At 48.5% G+C, this 22,997-nt stretch overlaps 1 protein-coding gene and 1 long non-coding RNA gene across 8 annotated transcripts; both read left to right on the forward strand.

Moving 5' to 3' along the window:
* Positions 1-4,298: 4,298 nt before the first annotated feature.
* On the forward strand, positions 4,299-7,198 carry LOC136549510 (uncharacterized). The gene is made up of 2 exons (XM_066540814.1): positions 4,299-5,251; positions 6,944-7,198. The coding sequence occupies exons 1-2, from the start codon at positions 4,314-4,316 to the stop codon at positions 7,041-7,043; spliced, it is 1,038 nt and encodes a 345-aa protein (XP_066396911.1). The 5' UTR covers positions 4,299-4,313; the 3' UTR covers positions 7,044-7,198.
* Positions 7,199-8,016: 818 nt separating this feature from the next.
* Positions 8,017-15,982, forward strand: LOC136549511 (uncharacterized). Of its 7 annotated transcripts, XR_010781940.1 has the most exons (12): positions 8,017-8,178; positions 8,308-8,435; positions 8,517-8,646; positions 8,720-8,777; positions 8,856-8,911; positions 9,070-9,654; positions 10,489-10,532; positions 10,836-10,909; positions 11,017-11,079; positions 11,741-11,837; positions 15,461-15,541; positions 15,704-15,982. It is a non-coding gene; the product is annotated as an uncharacterized lncRNA (long non-coding RNA). The 7 variants fall into 7 exon arrangements; XR_010781939.1 differs by having other exon boundaries at positions 8,856-9,654; XR_010781936.1 differs by having other exon boundaries at positions 8,517-8,777; positions 8,856-9,654.
* Positions 15,983-22,997: the final 7,015 nt, after the last annotated feature.

A 22,997-nucleotide genomic window follows, 5' to 3' on the forward strand; every position in this document is an offset into this window, starting at 1 on the left:
ACATCAGAACAAGGCGACTGCAATAACAGAACAACGCTACTGCAATGTGAGATGCAAGATCAGAAAAAAAAGACTAATGCAACAAAGAAATATTGCTTGTTGCAACATTAGAACAAAGCTACTGCAACAACAGAACAAAGCGCAATGTGAGAAGCAGCATTAGAAAAAAAGAGACTAATGCAACAAAGAAATATTACTTGTTGCAACATCAGAACAATGCTGCTGCAATACGAGATGTAACATCAGAAAACAAAAAAAAAGACTAATACAACAAAGAAATATTACTTGTTGCAACAGCAAAACAAGGCTACTGTAATAGAGCTCACCGGAACCCTAGCCACCGCCGCGTCCCTCAGATCCAGAGGAGGAGGAAGAGGATGGCTTAGATCTAGAGGAGGAGGACATGGAGCGCTCAGATCCAGAGGAGGAGGAGGAGGAGGGGTGGGCTCAGATCCATAGAAGGACCGATCTATCTCGTAGGAGCCGCCACGATCGTTCTCGTCTCTGGTGGGGAGCGGGAGCAGGGTCGTTGGGGCGCTCGAGGTGGCATGGAGGTTGCGCAAAGGGGAGGGAGGGAGGGAGCGAAGGCGGGCGGCGCCGCCTTCGGCGTCGTTGTCGACAGCCCCTTGAGGTCCAGGCCCCTGAGCGGGTCGTCCCAGATGCGCCCCGACGAGCCCTGACGGCGGAACGACACCGACGACCTCTGCAGCCTCGACATTGACCTCTGTGTCACGAAAGGCCGATCGCGATGGACTCCAGCTCAAAGACTCGGCGGCTTCTTCTTATAATATAGCGCCGCCGGCGGTGATGTACGTACGCATGGACGTCCGTACGTCGTTGCTCTGGTTGGTTAGCCTAACATAGGAGGCAGTTTGGCGCGAAAACATAGGGTGGTTGCTGGGGAAGGGGTTGAACGGCGCACGTCTATGAGTCCAACGCCAATCACATGGTCTTCAAAGTTTTTTTCCTTTATTACCGAGAGTGTCTAGCTGATTTGATTCCCGCGGCTCCGGGAAGAAGGCTGCAGCAAGAAGTTTCGCACTCTAACTCGAAACGGATTTCGCACATTGGAGCCCTGGCCGGCTGGCTCCCACTGGAGCATCTCAACCACTACGCCTCTTGCGCGTCGCACCGAGAGTGTCTTACAGTAAGTCAGCAATTCTTTTGGGTTAAAAATGATGGAAAATATACCAAATCATTTTTAGTTTAATATTTTTTCTTTAAAATTGAAATGGATACATTATCGTCGAAACAAAACTATTCAATCAAAAATGCTTCGATAACAATCAAAAATCACCAAAAAGCGATTATATTTAAAAACGGTAAAACGCTAATCTCTGCCACATGACATGAGCCTAACGACATGGATTTTAGAATTTAATGGCATTCTCTAGAAAGGCATATAACTTGACCCAATTCACGTGACAAACAGTAACAATAATCGATGACACAGAGAGGCAAGAGTGCAACCCGTGAACGAAAATTTTGCTCTTCTATGCATTCAATAGCGAGATGAATATAGGAGTAGGGATGCAAGTTAAGTTGAATCGACCCAATAACCCACCAATACCCAATTCAACAACAATAGTGTAGAGATTAGTGTCATGATCTTCGTTGGGATTAGGGTTTGTTCACCTGCGGCATCGATCCATGCATCTACTCGTTTCCTCTTTATTTTTTTTTTCTTATCTCGCTCACTAGATACAAGCTTTCTATAAGACATGTCTAAATCCACCTTTAACAACCAAGGTGGGATTTACCACCCACATTATCTCATTAACATGCACATGGCCCACTATGGGTCAAATTCTAAACTGGGCCGGATGTCACAACCTAGTGGTTACAAGAACATTAGTAGCACCTAAGATGATGAGTTCGACTCCCTGTGGGAGCGATTATTGTCGGATTTAATGGCTTTGTGTTTTTAGTGGTAGACGACGCTTCGTCGACACGATGCACCTGTGGTGACTTCGTCAATCTTGTCTCGAGGATTAGACAGCCTAATCTTTGAAAGTACTTATAGGGGTTGTGAGGGTGCGTACATTGTGAGCGTCTTTGTTGTACATGTCATCTAGAAAGCATGTATCTTGTGAGGGAGTTAAGAAAAAAATAAAGAGGAAACGAGCAGATGCATGGATCCATGCAAATGAACAAACACCAATCCCAGCGAAGATTCGTCTCGAGGATTCTCCGGCCTAGTCTTTGAAAGTGCTCATAAAGGTAGGGTCTGCATGCGTGTGTTCATAGGGATAAGTGTGAGTGCATTATACATACTGTGTAATCTAAAAAAGAAACTTTTCAATTAGCGTTTATAAGGTTTCTAGAGTCTATCACACCAATCCCCGGGTTAATCTTTTTACGCGAAGCGATGATAAAAGCTTAAGGGGGGTGGTAGGTGTGGTTCACTCAACGTGTAGAGTGGATCTGAGCTATTTGGACTCTGGGGGGTTACAAATGGTATCAAAGCCGACCTTCGCGGCCACGGGCATGTGTGGGTCTGGGGCGCAGACATGGGTTTCATTGCGCTTGTGGGCCCTGCGGGGTGCATGGTATGGCACATGTGCCGGCACCGGACACACAGTCGCATGTGTTAAGAGGGAAGATTCCTGGTCATCGTTTGCTCGGTTGTAGGTGTGTTGGGCCGACGAGGACGTCGGGCCCTTTGAGGGGGGGTGTACGTGACATCTGGCCTAGTTTGAAATTTGGCCCACGGTGGCCTATGTGCATGTCAATGAGATATTGTGGGTGGTTAATCCCACTTTGGTTGTTAAATGTGGATTAGACCAACATATAAGGCTTCTAGAGTTTATGACATCAATCTTCGAGAGATTAATCCTTTTACGCGAAGCGAGAACGAAAGCGTAAGTGGGGTGGTAGTGGTAAGTGTGGTTCACTCAGCGTGTATAGTGGATCGGAGCCATTTGGACTCTGAGAGTACATAGGCTACCGGCCTTTTGTAATTAAAAAGTTTCTTGCATTATCTATCTTTTTTTTTTAGAAACAGCCCCCTCCGTTTTTTATCACCAATTATATTACAAACTCCAAATGGAGGAAAGATGAGCCACACATGCCTACCAAAATCTAAACTAACAGAACTCTTAGCTAACTGATGCGCATCAAAATTCGATTACCGCCCTTCATGCAACAAATCAACTCTGGCAAAGCTTTCCATTCTTCTCTTGATCTCCAAGATGCATGATAGGACCATAGCTCCCAAAACCAGTCCCTTGGTACTCCTCGCTGCGTTAGCGCAGTCCGTCACCAAACTTACAGGTTGGAGGCATAGCTCATCTGCGAGAGCGATGCCTTCACCGACATGCAAGTGCTTCGGCCACCTTATCCGACCGCAACACGTTTCAATCCGTACTAGAAATGCGGGCGCGGCTTTGCCGCGCCTTCCCTTTCGATTAAGCCAGTGGCAATAAGAATATAGGTGTAGTGATGAGAAACTCAGCAATTTTTTGTTCATTTTATGATTTTTATGTATTTTCGAGACTTTATCATTATGAAGGTATAATTTTATTTGCCCTTTAAAAGCATAGGTAAAAGTTTATATGAAAAAATTCTTACTAAAACATGTGATATTATGGATGCACTGTATAGTTCTACTCGTTAGGATTTCAGATCAACTTGATTTTCTAATTTACAATTTTTATGTGATTTACTATGCAATTTTAAAGTTTCAGCTAATTTATTTTTTGAAAAAAGAGAGATAATAAAAGGTGGCCTGTATTTTGATTTGAGAAAAATCTGAGGAGGTTTTCGCAAAAATTGCTGAGAGTGTCTCTGGAGCGCGGGTTGATTTTTGATAAAGTGAAGGTCTTTTCTACAAAAAAAACCCGGAGCCCATCCGTTCTGGATTGCGGGTTGATTTGGAAATAATCTAAGGTGTTTTTTGTAAAATATTCTGAGAAGGCCTTCTGGAGCGCGGGTTGATTTTCGAAAAATAGAAAGGGTTTTTCGTAAAATGACCATGGATCGCCCGATCTGGGCCATCCGCGCGCCCGATCGAACGGCCGCGAAAAGCCCATGACGTAGCATGCTGGCTGGCCACGGTTTGGGCGCAGCTTTCATATGTAAAAGCTCATCGAGAGATGAAAGCAGGCCCTTGACGATCGGCCCACAGCTGGCCTATCATTTTTCGTTCCGATCCGGCCGTACGTTTCGATATAACCCGTGCACCTTCGTCCGATCGGTTATATACCCATATATAAACGCGCGCCGCTGCCCCTGGCCGTCTGGTGAGCGAGCCGCGCCGTCGTCGCCTCGCACGCACGAACCCTATCCCAAATATCGCATCTAGGAAGGAGCAGATGGCAACGCAAGTCGCGGCGCTGCCGGACGACGCCCTCGCCGACGTCTTCCGTGGCCTGCCGCTGCGGAGCCTGGCCGTGGTCCGGTGCGTCTGCAAGGCGTGGAGCGACGTCGTCGACGCCCGCGCGCTTCTCCTCCCGCATCTACAACTCCTGCCGCGCACCGTGCGGGGAGTCTTCATAAACTACCTAGACCACGACCACCCTCACCCCTTCGTCCGTCCCTGCTCGCCGTCGACGATCCCCAGAGTAGACGGCACGCTCAGCTTCTTGCCCAACGACCACCGCAGGTCGGTCTCGGTCCTAGACCACTGCAACGGCCTCCTCCTCTGCAAAACTAAGTGGAGCAGCGAGCTCTGCGTGTGCAACCCGGCGACGTGCCGGTGGACGGTGCTTCCCCGCTGGTGGGAGCACGCGGCCGACAAACGACGCCACCCCTACGCCGGTGCGTACATCGCGTTTGATCCGGCCGAGTCGCCGCAGTACGAGGTCATCTGGGTCCCCGCCGTGCCAAAGGCGCCACCGCCGCCCGAGGACAACCGCTGCTGGACGGCGGAGGAGGTGCAGCGGCGCGCGCTGCTGTGGGAGAAGGAAAAAGACGCGCCCTTCTGCTTGGACTGGTTCTTCTCGTTGCCAGACGACGGCACGGCAGTTGGCCAATGGGAGTTTCAGCGGCTGCAGCACGAGATCAACGACCCATGTCGCTACATGGCATGGCGCGGCTACATGGATTGGCCACCGGCGCCATGGACGCTGCGCGTGTTTTCATCGAGCACTGGTCAATGGAAAGACAGGGCTTTTGTCCGGGAAGGCTTGCCGGCAGGGACGGTTGGGAAGATGCGATCGGATCAAGAGTTGTCTAATAGGCCGCGTAGGCGATATGGCGTCTACCATCATGGATCGCTCTATGTGCACTGTCGTGGTTCTTTTGTCACAAGGTATGCATTGATTTTTCTTTTTCTTTTTTCTCAGACATGACTGCAAATAAGCTAGTTAGTATAATTAGTACCAAGAATATAGTTAGCTTAATTAATTAGTAACGACAATATTCATGTACATAATTGTGTTTGCTTTTTTGGAAATATTAATGTTCTCTTTTCCTTCTTCCGTTCCAAATTATAGATTGCCTTCACTACGGGAACCAGGAGGGCACTCGGCAAAGCCCCAAAAATACTCGACAAAGGGTTTGCCGAGTGTAACACTCGGCAAACGACACTCGGCGTAGGTTTTAACGACGAAGAGCTGTTTGCCGAGTGTCAATCGTCTGCCCCCAAAACACTCGGCAAACATTTTTTTTAAAATAAAAAAAACAAGCACCCTGCTCCGCCGGCCGCCACCACCGCCCATGCCACTGCCTCCACCACCGTCCATGCCGCCGCCGACACCACCACAAAGCCACCTCCTCCGCCAACGCCACCTCCTGCTCCGCCACCACCACCACCACCGCCCATGCCGCCGCCACCGCCACGCCATGACCGCAGGCCGCCACGCCGCTGGGGAAGGAGGGAGCGCCAGATCCCCGCCGCCACGCCGCCGGGGAAGGAGGGGCCGCCGGATCCCCGCCGCCACGCCGCCGGGAAAGGGGAGAGGGCGGCGGATCCGGCGAGGGGGCGCCGGATGAGGGGGCCGGGAGCGGAGGGGAGGGGCGGCAGCCACAGGGGAAGAGGGCGCCCGGGAGAGGAGGGGAGGGAGGAGGCATCGGCGGGAGGAGAGGGGGCGCTGGGGGCTGGGAGGAGAGGGGAAGAAGAAGGGGTGGGGCGCTGGGGACGGGAGGGGTGTGTTAAGTAGGATATTTTTTGTTTGCCGAGTGTCCCGGATCGGGGCACTCGGCAAAGTTTTTTTTTTCATTTTTTTCTTCTCCTTTTCCAGAAAAAAGATTTTATTTTTTTGCCGAGTGTTTTTTTGACACTCGGCAAACCCCCTCTTTACCGAGTGTTTTTTTTGCTGAGTGTTTTTAGCGCAACACTCGGCAAAGAACTTGTTCGCCTAGTGTCCGAGGAAATACACTCGGCAAATATAAAAACACTCGGCAAATTTGAGGATTCCGGTAGTGCTTGTCTTCTTACATGCCTTTTGCTATGTACTAGATATACGCTTGGAGGGAGTACAAGTGTTGCAAATCTAGTTCAGAAGTTTTATAGTATTATATATCTAGACCATAAGTGGTATTTATTTTTTGTTTGTTCTTTATTTGCGTAGTATTATTTTATTTGTTGTTGTTACAGTAGGAAGTTTGGCATATCTTGACAAAATTAGATGGATCAATAAACGATAAATGTAGAAGATATTTTCTAAAATTGAGTAATTAATTGATGCACCATTCCATGTTTTGTTATATCTTTTTTGAATTCCTTAATTAAAAAACATAAAATTTCCCTTTTCAATTATATGCAAATTAGATCATGCACATGCCCTTTTTAAAACGTTCATAATAAGTTTCCACCATCGTCTTAAATTTAGAGGCAATATACAGTTTTACCAAAAATACTTATGTTCATATGCCTTAATAATACAATTAAATATGTTCATTATTTGGCTACTCCTTAGTCGTACATGGACTTATATATCTATACATCAAACAAATATACATATATAGCATAGTAACATCACAATTTTACCTTTCTATACAGGCTTTTATTGTCAAAGAGTAAGTGTCAAGTAATTGAAACGCCAGCGATTGTTAATGAGTACACAAAACCATATTTGGAGAAATTGCAGAATGGTGTATGATTTGGAATAGTCCATGATCATCAATTAAAGATTTGGATCCTCAATGAAGCATGTGGTCAGATGGAGTGGTGGGTTCTGAAGTATGAAACTGTGGTTGGCCACTATGCTCAATATTTAGCATCAATCGCTTCTTTTTACAGTGGTAGACGACACGATGGATCTTGGACTGTAGAAGAAAATATTGAAATCTAGGATACTGACTATGATGAAGAATCTCTATCAGAAGAAGAAAATATTGAAATCCTGGATAGTGACTATGATGAATCTCTATTTGAAGAAGAAAACATTGAAATCCTGGATACTGACTATGACGATGAATCTCTATCAGAAGAAGAAAATATTGAAATCCAGGATACTGACTGTGACGACGAATTTCTATCAGAAGAAGAAAATATTGAAATCAAGGAAACGGACTATGTTGATGAATCTCTATCAAAAGAAGAAAATATTGAAATTAATCCAGGAAACTGACCATGATGCTGAATCTCTACCAGAAGAAGAAAATATTGAAATCCAGGATACTAACCATGGTGTTGAATCTCTATCAAAAGAGGGCTATGAGTGGGACTCTGACAATGATGATACTTTTACTATTAACACTGAAAGCCAAGAATACTGAGACAATGACCAGCATCTTAATATCATTGGATTCCATCCCTATAAGGAAGTTGTCTTTATTGTTCAACGGTTTCAAGTTCTTGCCTACCATTTGAATAGCACCAAAATTCAGTATCTAGGCAACTCGCGCCCAAAATATTGCTATCATAGCTTTTGGAACCATATATATATGAGTCATTCCTTTACACTCCATGCATGATTGGAGATCTGCTTCATGGAGACCAAACTGGTGGTCCGATCGAGCTAGCTCACCTCAAGATTAATAGTAGTTTTAGTACAAGTCAGGCATTTGAACAAACGAGCGCTTCCCAAACAGTGTCGTTTTGTTTTTATTTAGTAATACTTGTTCGATTGTTGACTAATTAGGCTCAAAACCCTTCCCGATGCGACATCATCTCTCCTGTGCTCCATGAAACGGAGGCAGTCCCAGCCACAGGCACCCTCCCCCTCCCAGCGCGGTGCCCACGGACCCTGCATGCCTTCCTGGCGATGCACGGTGGGGTTGCGGCTGATGGAGGCATGCTGGTACAATTCATTTTTTCTATTTTGTGTTGCACCACTTTACTAATGCTGCGTACAGCTTTGGAGCTTCAAGTCAATCATCCCCAATGTTAATTGGGTTTACTTATTTTATTTGGCTTGGCAGGCAGCAGTTAATTTGTTAAGTTTTGACTCAATGAAACCGTATGCTATATGGTCCTCTATATCTTAGTTCTGGTTCCACCATCTTCCTATTGCAAGAATTTGTTTTCACCATGCGAAGGCCATCATGAGGTTTGTTTGTTGCCTCATCCTTAATAAGCTTTCATGTCTTTCAATGTTGGACCACAAATCTTACTATTTGTGTTCGCACAGAGACGCTTCTTGGAATGCCTCTCCCTGTGCTTTGTTTCTTTGCCATAACATTTGTGCAGGCCCCCGTAGTGTTGTTCCCATGCAACCGGCATTATTTTTGCAGTGAGGTTATTCTTGTGCTGGCCTGCAGGTACCTATTTCCATGTGGTCTGAGGGTTGTTTCAGTTTTAAGCAAGATATTTAACTAAAAAAATCATTGACAGCAACTGACTGCCTACAGGCCAAACTTTTGTAAAATCATTGCTCCTCGGGTAGTACTTGGTGATGCATCTGATTTTCCTCTTCATTATAATTTTCCTTCCATACATTACCTAATCTAAAATATTTGGTTCATTGTAGGCTGCAAAGCTCCCACCCACTAATGAATATTTGTATGTTTTCATGCTTGTATATAGGTACACCATTTCTTGACATGCTAATGGTTTGCCCATGTGAATCCTATATTTTAGATCCCTCTATGCCTTCCAAACCGTGTTAGAAATTATTCAGTGCTATCAAAAATTCTGACACGTCTCTCTTTTCCTGAGTTGATCTATATCCATTGTGTCTGCAGGAACTGGAGATGCACATTTCAGCACAGCACTGCACCTCCTCTTTCCACAAATGACACATTAAAAGTTGTGGGATTAGCAAGATTCCCAGTCTCATATATATTCACAGTAATTGAATTCGAAATCTAAATTTATTTTTGCATCACATTTCAAAGTATGTACAGTTTTGACTTACTGAATTACTTTTTGGAGCCTTGATTTCCCATCTATCAGCCTGAAGTTCTCATGGTCGGACCATATTGGTATGGTAAATGGGTGTTGTTCCCTTCTTTTGTACTCAATGATGCTTCCAAAGTTAGACATGTCATTTCTTCTAATTTGGATGTCGAGTGCATCAGCAGTTTAGCACAGTGCCACTGCTCTTGTTTCCACAGCAGCGAGCTAGCTACTGTGGAATTCCGTTTTCCAGTCTTCTTGTGCAAGAATATAACTTATACTGTCCACCAATCATGCAGTCCATCCCATGTTTTTACAGTTTAGAATTGTTTCCATATAACCGAATTATTTATTTCTTCGTAAATATTGGACCTAAAGTTCCTGTGTGTTTACAGGATCATGTCACACGATCTGTTTATGACCAAAATAAGGTAAAACGTTTTATATGACCATGTTTGTATATGTGATAGGTCAACTGTCCATGCATATCTTTACTGTCCTTTCTCCCTCACTGTATTTCTGCATGTTGTAGTGTGCAGCTGCGGCATAGCGCGCATGTGCTCCTAAAAAAACTGCCCTCAAATACTTATAAGGAAATAATGCAGCACATGTCCACAGCTCTCGTGATATTCATTGTTGGTGAGTGGTGACTAAACAAAATAATATATGTTCCTTCTATCCTTTTCCCCATAATAGAACTCCCCGGCACGGCTTCCTAGGAAGCGATCTTAGGGATCATGGGCTTAGAGTTTTGTAGTTAGTGCAGGAGCTATTGTTCTTAACTACGGCCCTGTTCGCTTGAGCTTCAGCCAGAATCAGTCCTATTTTTTTCAGCCATAGAACAATGTTTTTCTCTCACAACAAATCAGCCGCAGCAGCAATAAGTCCTGCCGAACAGGGCCTACATTTTCGTGTAGGAAAGGTCTTCCTGTACGAGTCCTGAAAGCGATCAGCATGCAAATTCTGGGTCAAGTATGTGTTTCCCTATGTCTCTTTGCCAATAGGATGCCAAGGCAGGAATGGATTTATGGATTCTTTTTTAGGGATGTAAAATCATATATAAGTTTGGTTTTGCCTTCCAGTATATATGAAACTGAAATTGACATTGGTATCTGAGATTTATGTTGTCTGATGTTTGAGAAGGTCTACACATTGTGATTATTGATGATCCACAATTTTGTTGTTAAGCAAGAGTACTTTCCTCAGTGATTTTTTTTTGTATTGCTCATTCTTTATGTATTACTGAAAATCGGTGATTTTTGCAGAACTATTGGAAAATGAGCTTCTGATATCCACCACGGCAGAAAAGGTTACAAAAAAAATACTCTTCACAACTTGGGGTTGTTGGTTTTTTACTCCTGAGAATAGTTGGGCTAGACTATGAGAGCAGAGTGCTGATTCTTTTTGATGATTTTGTAATAAAAAAACATATGAGTAGGTCAGATCGCAGATCTCTGCTTGGCTGATGTTATCTAAAAAATGAGCTCAAAACTTGTGGTTGATAATTTTCTATTTGGCTTAGCAGAATCTGTAGGTTGATACTCATTGCCTTCTACTCATGCAGTGTGAAGACATGAAATTGTTTATTAATTGGCTTCTATGTTTTTGCTAGGAGATGTGATCTATCGCATTAAGTGGTCTATGTTTTCCAAGGGTTTGTCCATACTGTTCAGGGCTACTTAAGCGGTAACTCCCAAACAATAGACCCCCAATTTCCCTGCCATTACAATTAGTGTAACGAATTGATGGCTCAGATTTCTGTACTTAAATTTTCTTTGTGCTCTATGCTGCAGGGTGGCCAATGAGAGGGAGGTGTTGTTTCCAGGAAATCTAATTGAACAGATCAGCTAGATTCGGTGAGTTTCTTTCCCTCAGCTGCTTTGTTTTCCTCCCTGTCTTTTAGTCCTGCAGTGTGGTCTGGTGTGTCTGATTTCATTGAGTTGCTTAAGTTTTTTGTTCTTAGCGGCTACGCATCGAGTGTGTGATTACTGATTTCTTTGTTCTTTACTCAATGTGTCTTTGGTTTGTGAAATTCCTGAGGATGGGCCTATCATGTGCGGGGTGGAGATTGAGTTGCCGCTGCCAGGTTTCATTTAGGTTCTATAGATCATTTTCGTTTGGATTCCTGTGCAGTCAGATCATGCCCGTGCATATGAACTGGCTGCCCTGCAGGTAGTATCGTACCTAGGAGTACAAAATATCTATGGGTTTCTTGTCGTGGACTATAATTTCCAGGGATTAGTTTTGTAAAAAAGGTAGCTTGTGCGTCTCTTTCTCTGGCAGCCAGAGCTACTGAATTGACATTTATTGTTGTTTGCTATTAGGCAATGTGATTCAGAGAGGTGTGAAGGGCGGCATTGCTTCCATAAAAAGGTTTTGCTGCTTAGACTGTTTGTTTAGGTTCTTTTGCCGCTGGGCTATGGACAATTTGTTGATCTGTACTTTTGATGATGAACACGAAAATAGATGCAGAGTATGTTTGGAAATGTGTTTATTCGTTTGTTTCACTCGATTCAGGCCTACCTACTCCCATCTCTTAAGAACTCCATACACAGGGTACACCCCTACACAGGAAACACTCAGCGATGGAGGGAGAGGACCACACCTTCCCAAGGTATTCGATCATCTATCTTTAAGCCACAGCATCACCTCTTCTCCATGAAACATGGCATCCTTGTCGCTTACGGTTTCTGCATCAGGTATTTTTTTGTTGAGTACTTGGTTCTAATATTGGGCGACAACAATTTCTTAGCTTCACATGATCGAGTTAAATAGCTAATTAGGCTTTGCCATTTCAATGTCTACACCACCTGTCACTCATATTCCCTCTGCTAATATATAGATGGAAGTACCTTTTCCTATAAGAAAGAACCTTTCCATTCCCCATGATAGACACATCATAAACTGTATGTCAAAAGTTTGTCTCAACCTTGCTTCTTTACTACCTCAGCTATATTGTGCTTCTTGTCCTTAGAGGTACATTTGCCTGGTCATCCCTTTTATTAAATTTCCTGGTTAACTACATTATACCTTTCTTCGCAAAACCATGAATCACTTCATTGGATGTACAAAAGATTATGTTTTTGGAGGACATACGATGTTAACTGCATGAGAGACATAGAGAGGGATGGATCCGTCTCACCCCCCCCCCCCCCGACCCATCCCTCCCACCCCACGAGACCGCCGCCGTCGCAAGCCCCGCGCCGGAGAGCCACCCAACCAACAACAAGCTCTCCCCTTCCAGACCCAGATCCGAACTCCCCTCGCCCTGATCTATCGATCCATGGAGTTTATGGACAGGTTCCGCCGCTCCCTCGCGTTCCCATGGCTCCGGAGCCCCGCACCATCCCCACGGCGGCCGGGCCAGGATCCGCCACCGCAGCCGCCCCTACGCCTCCCACACCCCGAGCAGCTGTCGCCACGCACCTTGGCCACAGTGAGGAGGTCGCGCCCAAGACGGTGGAGCAGCTGATGGAGGACGAGTCGCTAGTCCTCGTTGAGGACGTAGTGGAAGGCGGGGACGAGGATGAAGACGGGGACGACGTTGCGGCTCCAACGATGGCATCGCCGGTGCCACAGACGCCGGATCCTGCCACCGCGGCCACCTCCCTCTGCGTGGACGCCGGAGTCGAGGTGGGCGCCCCCAGGATGCACGTGGTCATCCCTGGCGTCGCTGCCATAGGCTCCTCCTTCTCCCCATCGGCAGCCCCCTTCTTCTCTGAGGCCCGCTCGGCTAGACGCCCTAAGGCTCCTCGTTGGTCTGAGGATGTCTACGGCTGCTCTAGCTATGACTCTGATGCCTCGCTTGAGTCGGCCGCCTCTCCTCGTCGCAAGCTCCACCATGACTCGTTGCTGTCTCAGTTGTCGTGTGCTCGGGCCGCTGCGGGTGGGGGCGTTCCCTCTGCAGGTGAGCCTATGGTCGAGGTTGGGCATAGTGCGGTGTGTGTGGTCGCAGGCGGTCCAGGCGTCGTTATCTGCGGGAGCACGTCCACGACCACAGCGCCCGTGGCGCCATCGACGACCAGCTACCGGTTGCTTCCTCCAGGCCTCGGCTCAAGCCTATCTTGGTGCGAGCCGTTGATGGGGCCCTGGTTCACGGTCCTCTGGCTGCCTCGCCGCAGAGCAGGCGTGGCCACAGGAGCCAGAGGCCTCAGCTGGTTCATGGTCTGTTGTTCCGGGGAGCCGACAACTGCCTGCCGCCTCAATGAGTTCTAGCACAACGACAGCTCGGGCCCAGGGTGTCCCGCCACCACTACGTCACACCGCCGAATGTGCACGGGTGGCAGGACATCCTCCAGCGAGACCAGTTGGGGTTGCGGCAGTCTTCCAATCCGCGTGAAGTCGTTGAGGCATCAAGGAAGAGCCCTGCGACCATGGCGTGCTTTCGCGGCCGTTGCTTTCGGTGCCTTGCGCGGGACCACAAGGTAGCTTCTTGTCGGGATCCACTAAAATTCCTCCACTACAGATGTAGCGGGCACATGTCGAGGCACCGCCCTGCACGCTGCAGCCTCAACAGTCGACGATGTGCCAAGGTCGACCTAGGCCAACATGCTAATCGACGCTCTGTCCACGATCAACTTAGCTTCGATGAGTTCCCGCCGCTCGGTGGGGCGCCTGTGTCGCCCTCTGGCGTGATGCTGCAGGTAGACCCAGGAGCTGTGGTCGCCATGCCCAACACTTCTGCTGCACCAAAGTCGGCTGACTTTGGCGACTGGATTCTGCCCTCCCCCTGTTAGGTCTTGTGCGCACCATAGGACCCCATGCTTGAGAAAGCAGCTTTGCCTCCGCTGCCAGTCCAGGGATTGGCCCCATGGTGGGAATTGGGTGGCCATGCCATCAGCAGTCCGCCGGACAACGTTGATGTGTCGGCCATCCACGTGCACTCCGAACTCTACTGATGTTTCGGAGGTGGCCCTATCGGAGGTGGCCCTGGTTGAGGTAGAGGCAGGTCTCACGAGCCATGCCGTGTCGAAGGAGGCCCTGGCGGTGGACCTGTGCCTTTTAGGCCCGGACGAGTGCGGCTCGAGCCAAACCTCATCAAGGCCATCACTCTTGGAGATGTAGTAGGCTGGGGGATCCCCACCCTCGGTCCAGGTCAACTTCCCCAGCAACCGGGAAGATGCAGACGGAGGCGGTTCAGCCATGCCGGTTGTTGATGGCGGAGTGCCTCACGCAACGGCCACGATGTCGATTCAGGAGAGTTTGAAGGAGCGGCTCTGCCTTCCTTTGCAGACGCCCCTCATCCACGGGCTACCGAGGTTGCGCAGGACTCGAACGTCGGCCCCCGTTACGTCGCTGTGGCGCAGTGACCACATTGCTGCCAAGCCGCGCGAGGCAGACTCCACCAAGCAGAAACTGGGAATGGTGGCACCATCGCCCAATGTCGACTCCGAGATGGTGCGTAAGTACAAGGCTACCTTCAGGGTGCCGCTGTCAGACTCCACCCAGGAGGCGCTGCAGCTTCTTTTTGGTGTGGAGTTTGACCCAGTGGCCATGAACTTGGATATGGTCGGGTTGGAGGAGGTGGCCAACTAACCGCTTCGCCACCAACTCCACTGTCGCTCGGTAGTTATGTTTATTGTGTAATTACATCCACGTGCGAGTTTGGTAAGGGTGAAGGGTGTGGGTTTTGGTAATCTTTGGATTACCGTAACTTGACAATAACTGTGACAAAACTCCTTTATTTTGCTTAATGAAAAACGTGCTAAAGTACGATCACAAAAAAATGTTAATTGCATGAATATAACAGTTTTCACTTTTTTCCTTTTGCCTAATACCAATGAGATGTAATTAACTCACACTGTCAATTAGGTGGATTAAATTTTTGGATTCGCACATAGGATTACCGTTTTTGGTTATTGCTATCTGATCCTAACCGGTACCAATTGATTGACCAAAATTTTCGTTATTTAAACTTGCATATTCAAAAATGACAGTTGATTACCTTTTTCTGATTACATGGTAGTATTTATTTTGTACTATTCTTTGTGGCATTGTTAGTTTACTCTTAGATTAGCTACAAAACCTCGTTTAATGTCTTGAGAGGACCTGCATTTTATACGAAGGTTTATCATATTGGTTCTGGTTTTCTTTACATAACCTAACATGGAGTGCATTCTTTTCTGTGATGGCCTTCCTCAGTTTAAAAGGTGAGTGTTAGATTCTTTTTTAGCATTTTGTTAAGCATTTTTTTTCATATTTTTTAATCACTTTCCAAATGACTCGTACGATGCCTAGAGCTTCAAGTCTATAAGCAGTACATGTGGAAGAGGCTGGAAATGGTTCAATGTGTAGACAGGACCTGCATTTTATACAAAGGTTCATCAGTTGTTTAATTTCCTTCATATATGACCTAACATGTAATGCGTTCTTTTCAGTGTTGGCCTTCCTCAGTTTTAATATAAATGGGCGTTAAGAGTTCTGAGATTCTTTTCAGCATTTTGTTAAACATTTTCAAAAATTTTGTATCGCTTTGCACAGGACTCGTAGGACACCTAAAGCTTCGAGTCTATAAGCAATACCATGTGGAAGATGATGGGAATTAGGAAGCCCATGATCACCTGTCTGCCTTATGCAACCGCTGGTTATCCTAAGCTTGAGGCCCCCATCTAACTTGGTGGTGTCTTGTCTCTTGGACAAAAACTTCCTATGAATGTGCAATGATGTTCCATCATATTTTATGTTAAGTTGTGGAGAGCAATATACTGCTTCGCTATGTCTGTACATATTTGCACTGCATACTTTTTGCGGTTTTTCAATTCATAAATTAAACATATGTTTTCCATATAGAACATCTACATTCTGCTTGCCCTCGCGCATTCTGCTTACCCACGCGCGTGAGGGCACGCTCCTTACACTAGTTTCATAGAAAGTTGGATCGCTGCTTGACGGGCTCGCACTATACGGGATCCAAGTCATCCAACGTGTGCGGCCCCGGCCGGATCGCAGCCAAGGCCAGCCCGTCACGCATCCCCTAGGTGCAGCAGCGGCTGGCACCTGGGCCCTGGCCGCTCGGTGCAGAAGCAGTGGCCGCGGCCAGCATCTGAGATCATCCAGCTGGTCAAAATTAGCTGCACGTGTCCATAATCCATCGGTCAGGCTGCAAGAGTATATAGTGTTTCAACGAAAAAATAGAAACAATGCCATAATGCAGAACTAGAGTTTCAACTGAAAAAAAAAACTGAACAAGAGAGTTCTAACTGAAAAACAGAGACAATCCCACAAATGCAATGGTGACTTAAAATGAATCTCTATTGATTCGAAGATTTGATCATGGACCAGTTCTGGTACAGTGAAGTACGATGCTGAAATGGATAGCAACTTTCTTGTTGCAGGGTATTTAGCATTGATAGCAAATTAGGTTCACACTAACAAGTTTCAGAAAACGCTGACTACTCTACTATATGCACAGTTCTGGAATTGGATGATCACATGAAAGAGACGAATTACCACTGAATGTATATGCATAAATATACCTGTCGGGTTCATAAACCCGGGATCTCTAATGGGCCCGTTTCCCAGCAAAAGCTCGGTCCAGCAGGAGGCATTACAAATGACGCGCAACTCCTGGGCCGACCCAGATACCTAACGACACACCAGAAGAGCGATCCAGTCTCTAACCGGAAGGCCTGGCCAAGGAGGGGACGACGCTCGCTTCCGACTCCGACCTACTTTTCCGACCGGAAGGCCTGGTCAAGGAGGGGGCGACGCTCGCTTCCGACTTCAACCCACTTTTTCGACCGGAAGGCTTGACCAAGGAAGGGCGACGCTCGCTTCCGACTCTGACCCGCTTCACCGACCGGAAGGCCTGGCCAAGGAGGGGACGACGCTCGCTTCTGACTTCGACCTGTTTCTTCGACCGGGAATACACCGAACCTCTGCTTATGGCTCTCCTCCGACCAGCGCGGTCGGAGCCGACTGGGAACGACCGGCCGGGGACGTCCGCTCGGTGAGGACCCAAGAAATCAGGCGGAGCAGATAAGGTCAGACTCTCAAGTCAAACTGCAATACCGATGACCGTACCCTACGCACCTGCAGGACAGTACTGTCAGGCCATGCCAGAAGGGTACTTTGCAACCTTCCAGACATGTCAGAACACGAACAGTATTGTGGGCGCCGACATTTGTCCTACAGTATGGTAGGCGCCGATATTTGCCATACCAGAAGAACACGATGGAGCCTGCCACATGCATCTGGGCGTCAACAATATTGTGGGCGCCGACAAACTGTCTTGTGCCCGACGGCGTGGGCAACAAGACTAGGGAACACTCTCTTTCTCTCTCTCTCTCTCTCCTAACTTGTAAGGCCGTCCCCTTCACCTATAAAAGGGGATTCGCTCTCTCCCAATAAAGGATGATCATCCCAACTCTTTCTCTGCTAGCTTCAGACATTCTGAGCACTCGAACAGCTTCACAGCTCTAGAACTCTAAAGCTACACAGAGCATACGTTCCAATACTTAGCACACGTAGGAGCTTCCGTCACTCTCGGCCCTTCAGTCCAGAGTCTGACCAGACCTCTAACACCCCCATCTTATTCCCACTCGTTGGTAACCCCACAACAAACTTCGAGCACCTGGGCTCAGGAATAAAGTCACCGGCCGACTCAAACTGGATGTAGGGCACATTGCCTAAACCAGTATAAACCCTGTGTCATTGAGTACTAGGCCACATCCGATCACAACATACGGCAAAACGACAAATATTTACTTGTTGGTCACTTTTTGCACCGACAGTTGGCGCCGTCCGTGGGGAAGACGCCGTATGTTCACGCTTTTTGGTCATCAGATGGCCCACCTTTCCACCATCTTTGTTATGACGGGCTCAAGCGATACGACTCGCTTTGGCTCGCTGGAGTTTCCCACACTCCCACCTGTTGGGATGTGAGTTCCTCCTGTCTTTGAGCCGTCCCAGACCTTCTTGTTCGGAAGCCTAGACTTCGTCGCCGACCAGCTCGGCGTGCTTCGTCTTCGCAAGGAGGCACTTGTCCCGGCGCCCGTCGGAGGAGGAGCGCCCTCCATTGGCTTCGGGCCACCTGACGACCTCAACGCCGAGACACCTGCGCTTCGCTCTGAGCCCACATTGAGCTCAAACCCCACTGTGAGTAACGTACATATTATTCTTTACTCACTATTTAATATCTTTTGCTGACTCTCCGGAGGGACCCCGTTGTCCTCACTGCGACCGTCATGCAACCGGTTCCCCTATGGCCTCGCGTCCCCCACGGATGTGTATGCACGGGGGCTCTGAAAGATGCTGAAGCCGCCCCTCTCATATCTGAATTCGTGGGGATGGCGGGCTATGTTCCCTCCTCTTTCAACGACCTTGTGGATGACGAGGTTGAAAGCGACGGCTCCAGCATCGGCGACGTCGTGGCACCTAGCCACCCTCTGTCCCGGGAGTGCGCTATGGCGGACGCTCTAGGACAGCCACCGGTGGTAGCAGAGTCCCTATAGACTCACACCCCTCTGGACCCTCGTGCGGAGGCCCTCACGCTTGCGTAGGAGCACGGTGAGGAGCTACGATAAAGGCAGCAGAGCCAGCCGCCACCTACGCCGGTGCGCTCGGCACAACACGCTATGCCACGCACGCGTAACCCAGTGAGTGGCGCCCGGGGTCACGCTCGCCAGGTCTAGCGCAACATCTTGGACGGGGGGAATGATCCCCCACTGTTCGCTCGGGCTAGCTAGAACATCGCCACTGTGGCGATGCTTCTGCGCGGCCTTCCAGAGCTTGTCGACCCCTAGGAGCAGGCGATCCACCGGAACCTCCAGGCGCTGGTGGAAACCGCCGTCGTCCAACAGGCGAAGAGCTCCGCGTCATGACACCGACTCGCAGCCTCTCCCCACCGGGGGAATGGGGGCACACCAGTCAAGTCGCTCCATCCGCTCACCACTACAGTTGCCAGGCATGGAACAGGAGGACGTAGCTGCACCACGGCCTGACCTGGCGCCCGCTCCACACCAATTGCCTATGCGCGAACGGCTCGGGCCGAACTAAGACGCTCGCAGCATCATCAACAATCAGTGTCAAGCCCAGCGTGATGATGACGTCCACCAAGGGGCAGTGAGAGCAGGCGGCATGGGCCCCGGTCAGACCATCGAGGGGAGCGGGGAAACACACCCCAGGCATGGTCATCGATCGGATGACCAGAGTCCCAGCCCGGATAGCCTGGAACCACGGGCCTTTGGCCGTCGCATCCAGAGAGCACCGTTCCCACCGCGCTTTTGACAACCTACCAACATCGCCAAATACACTGGGGAAACGAATCCCGGTATATGGCTCGAAGACTTTCGGCTCGCCTACTGAGCTGGAGGGGTGGATGATGACCACTTCATCATTCAATACCTCCCCATCTATGTGGGAGAACATGTTCAAGCATGGCTCGAATTCCTCCCGCCCGACAGCATCCGCGACTGGGCGGATCTCAAGAGAATCTTCATCGAGAATTTCCAGGGGACGTATGTGAAAGGTCCTTGTGTGGTTTTGGTAATTGAGTGACAACCTAGGTGGACTAATTATGTTTATGCGAGATACACATGTGATTAGTCCACATGTACGTGTGTGTGAGCAACATATGTCATGAAGGTGAAAATGGCTAGGAGATGTTGCAAAGCTCACACATGTGATGATGAAGGAGCTCATTGCAAATGAGACATGACATTGAGTCATGTGATCAAGGTGGAGAAGATCAAGAAATGACTTGGCTTGATGGACCGGTTGCAAGCATGAAGGGCAAGTTGGAGGCTTTGGAGCGATGGACCGCGTGGCGGTGAAGCTTAAGCAAGACTTGGCACCGATGGACGAAGGCAACAGTGAAAAGCAAGTGTAGTCAAGATCGATGAACCAATATGATCACGTGATGATATGAAGTGGATCATATCATTGTTGATCATGTTGGTGCATGTGTTGCATCGACATTGGAGGAGATGGAATAGAATGCGCAAGACAAAGGTATAACCTAGGGCATTTCATTTCACTAGTCATAGGTGTGTAGAGAAGTTTATGACCGGGTTTAGGATAGATGGCCGTACTATCAAAAGGGGCAAACTTGTTTGCATATCGGTCATCTAGTGCCACTTGAGTGATCTAACTTTGCATCATCGCTAGGATTGAGTGGCGTGGCAACTTGAGTGGCTAATCCTTTGGGAAATGATTGTGAAAATGCTAACACACATACATATGGTGGTGTACACTTGGTGGTGTTGGCACATTTGTAAAGGAGAAGAAGTTGGAGTTGATGTGGATCAACTCGGTGAAGGAACAGAGGCAAAGGTTCAGAACTCCACTAGCACCCTATATAGAAAAGACAGGGTCTTACAGAGTGGACCAGACGCTGGTCACGAGGTGACCGGACGCTGGGGTCCTACGTCCGATCAATGGCAGCAGTGAGCACGCATGCGTCGGTTTTCGACCGGATGCTGGCGTTGAAAGTGACCGAACACTGGCTAGGTGCGTCCAGTCGTGCTAATGTGGTAGCACAGAGAAGAGGAGAAATGACCGGGCGCTGATGCTGCGTCCGATCGTGACCGACCGGACGCGTCCGGTCGCGACTGGAACCTTACTAGAAACGATCGGACGCTGGGGTTCTGCGTCCAGTCACTTTGAGCAGCGCGTCCGGTCATTACTTGACCGTTGAGATTAAGCGACTGAGTTTGAACAGAGGCAATACATGGCAAGCATCCATTGACCGGACGCTGAGGTCCTACGTTCGGTTGATATGACCGGCGCGTCTGGTCGTCCCGAAAAACGCCCATTGAAGTGGTAACAGCTAGTTTAGCCCGTGGGGCTATAAATAGAAGGGGGTCTCGGGCATGGCTAGTATTGAGCACCTTGGGGGACTTTGTGTCTATGCTTGAGAGTGCTTTGGAGCCCTCCATCTCACATATGCTTGATAGTAATCATTCGATTGTGTGAGAGAGCGATTCTAGTGCGATTGCATCATGAGATTGCATCGAGTGGCACTAGGTGATCGAGTTGCAAGCTGGTGGTGCTTGTTACTCTTGGAGGTTGCCACCTCCTAGACGGCTTGGTGGTGGTCTCTGTTGAAGCTCGCAAGAAGCTTGTGCAGTGCTCTGGAGAAGAGCTTTGTGAGGGGCATTGTGCTCGCCCCGCAGGAGCCGTGAAGATCAACTCTAGTTGAGCGTGTCATTGAGGTACCCTCACTTTTGGGGTAGGTTCTTGCGGTGCCCGATGTGCAGGCTTGGCGGGTGATGCCAATTAGCCGCCAAACCACCAAGTGAGCGGTCGACACAACGGGGACGTAGCGTGTTGGCAAGCATGTGAACCTCGGGAGAAAATCACCGTGTCAACCTTGTTCTTCCCATTGGTTTGCAATCCCTTTACACAAGCTTGTGATTACTTTTATATACATTGTGCTTGTGTAGTTGCTCTTATAATTAGTTAGCTTGTGTAGCTCACTAGTTACCTTCTTGCTTGTGTAGTATAGAAGTAGTTCCCTTACGTGGCTAATTTGGTTTATGTAACCTTGTTAGTCACATTGCTTAGTTTGTGTAGCTAAGTATTTGCGCTCTCTAATTTGACATTGGTTGCCTTGTTATTGAGCATTGCTAGTGAGCTTAGTTAGCTTTGTGCTTTTGCTTACTAGCATGTGTAGGAGCTCCCTCATTGCTTGAAGTACTAGTGGCATAGGTTTGTGTGACCTTGCTCCTAAAATTGGTTAGGTGAGCTCTAGCTAGCCCGACACCTTTGTTGCTTAATTAGTATCTTAGCGAGGTGCTAGAGAACATAGATAGAGGGGTGTAGTCTTGGCTTTACCGATAGTTTTAATTCCGCAATTGTTTTGGTTAGCCAACGCGATTAAGTTTTAGAAATAACTATTCACCCCCCCTCTAGTCGCCATCTCAACCTTACAGTATGTCCGTCCTGGGAATTCCTAGGACCTCAAGAGCTACTAGTAGGAGCCCAACGAGTCCCTACGGGATTACATCCATAGGTTCTCAAAATGATGCAACTCCCTTTCTAATGTCGTTGACGTGGACGTCATCAGTGCGTTCCTCTCTGGGACAACCTGTGAGTCCTTGATCCACAAGCTCAGCTGTCTGAAGCCCTGTACCACCCACGACCTGCTCGACGTCACCATGAACCATGCCTCCGACGAGGAGGTGGTCAGAGTGGTCTTTAGTGGAGGTCGGGACAAGGGCAAGGCTAAGCGCAAGGACCAAGACGAGGGCCCCTCCACGCAAAGGAGCAAAAAGAACAAGAAGGATCAGCGCTGACCGGCCAACTCCGCTTTGGTCGCCGTGGCTGATCGCGTGGGCAAGCAGGCCTAGCAGGGCCAGCCCAACCACTTCGATAAGCTCATGGAGAGCCCATGCACCAACCACGCCTACTCCGTCAAGCACCTCTATAAGGACTGCGAACTCCTCAAGCGCTTTCTACGACAGGCCGATGGACCAAAAGAAGGAAAGGGCAAGGAGGCAGCGGCCAAGAGAGGAGGTGTGGTGGGCAAGGATGGGGATGGCTATTCCAATCCCAAGGAATGCCTCATGATCTTCGGGGGATCCGATGCCATCTACTCCAAGCGCCAGCACAAAGTGCGCTATAGAGAGGCATGCATTGCCGAAATGGCCGTCCCCTTCTTCCTTAGCTGGTTAGAATCTACGATCACTTTTGATCAGAGGGACCATCCTTTCCATGTCACTAGACTGGATTGCTACCCGCTCATCGTCTACCCCATTGTCTGCAAGAAGCGCCTCACCAAGGTGCTGATGGACGGAGGCAGCGGCCTCAACATCCTCTACGTCAACACCCTCGA

Source organism: Miscanthus floridulus, chromosome 4 (genome assembly GCF_019320115.1).
Source record: "Miscanthus floridulus cultivar M001 chromosome 4, ASM1932011v1, whole genome shotgun sequence".
In the NCBI taxonomy this organism is placed as follows: Eukaryota; Viridiplantae; Streptophyta; class Magnoliopsida; order Poales; family Poaceae; genus Miscanthus; species Miscanthus floridulus.

Bases quoted from the DNA above. Each gene is read 5' to 3' on its own strand.
- LOC136549510 (XM_066540814.1), top strand. From the start codon at position 4,314: ATGGCAACGCAAGTCGCGGCGCTGCCGGACGACGCCCTCGCCGACGTC. The intron at 5,252-6,943 runs GTATGCATTGAT...CTTTCTATACAG, and splicing joins CGTGGTTCTTTTGTCACAAG to GCTTTTATTGTCAAAGAGTA.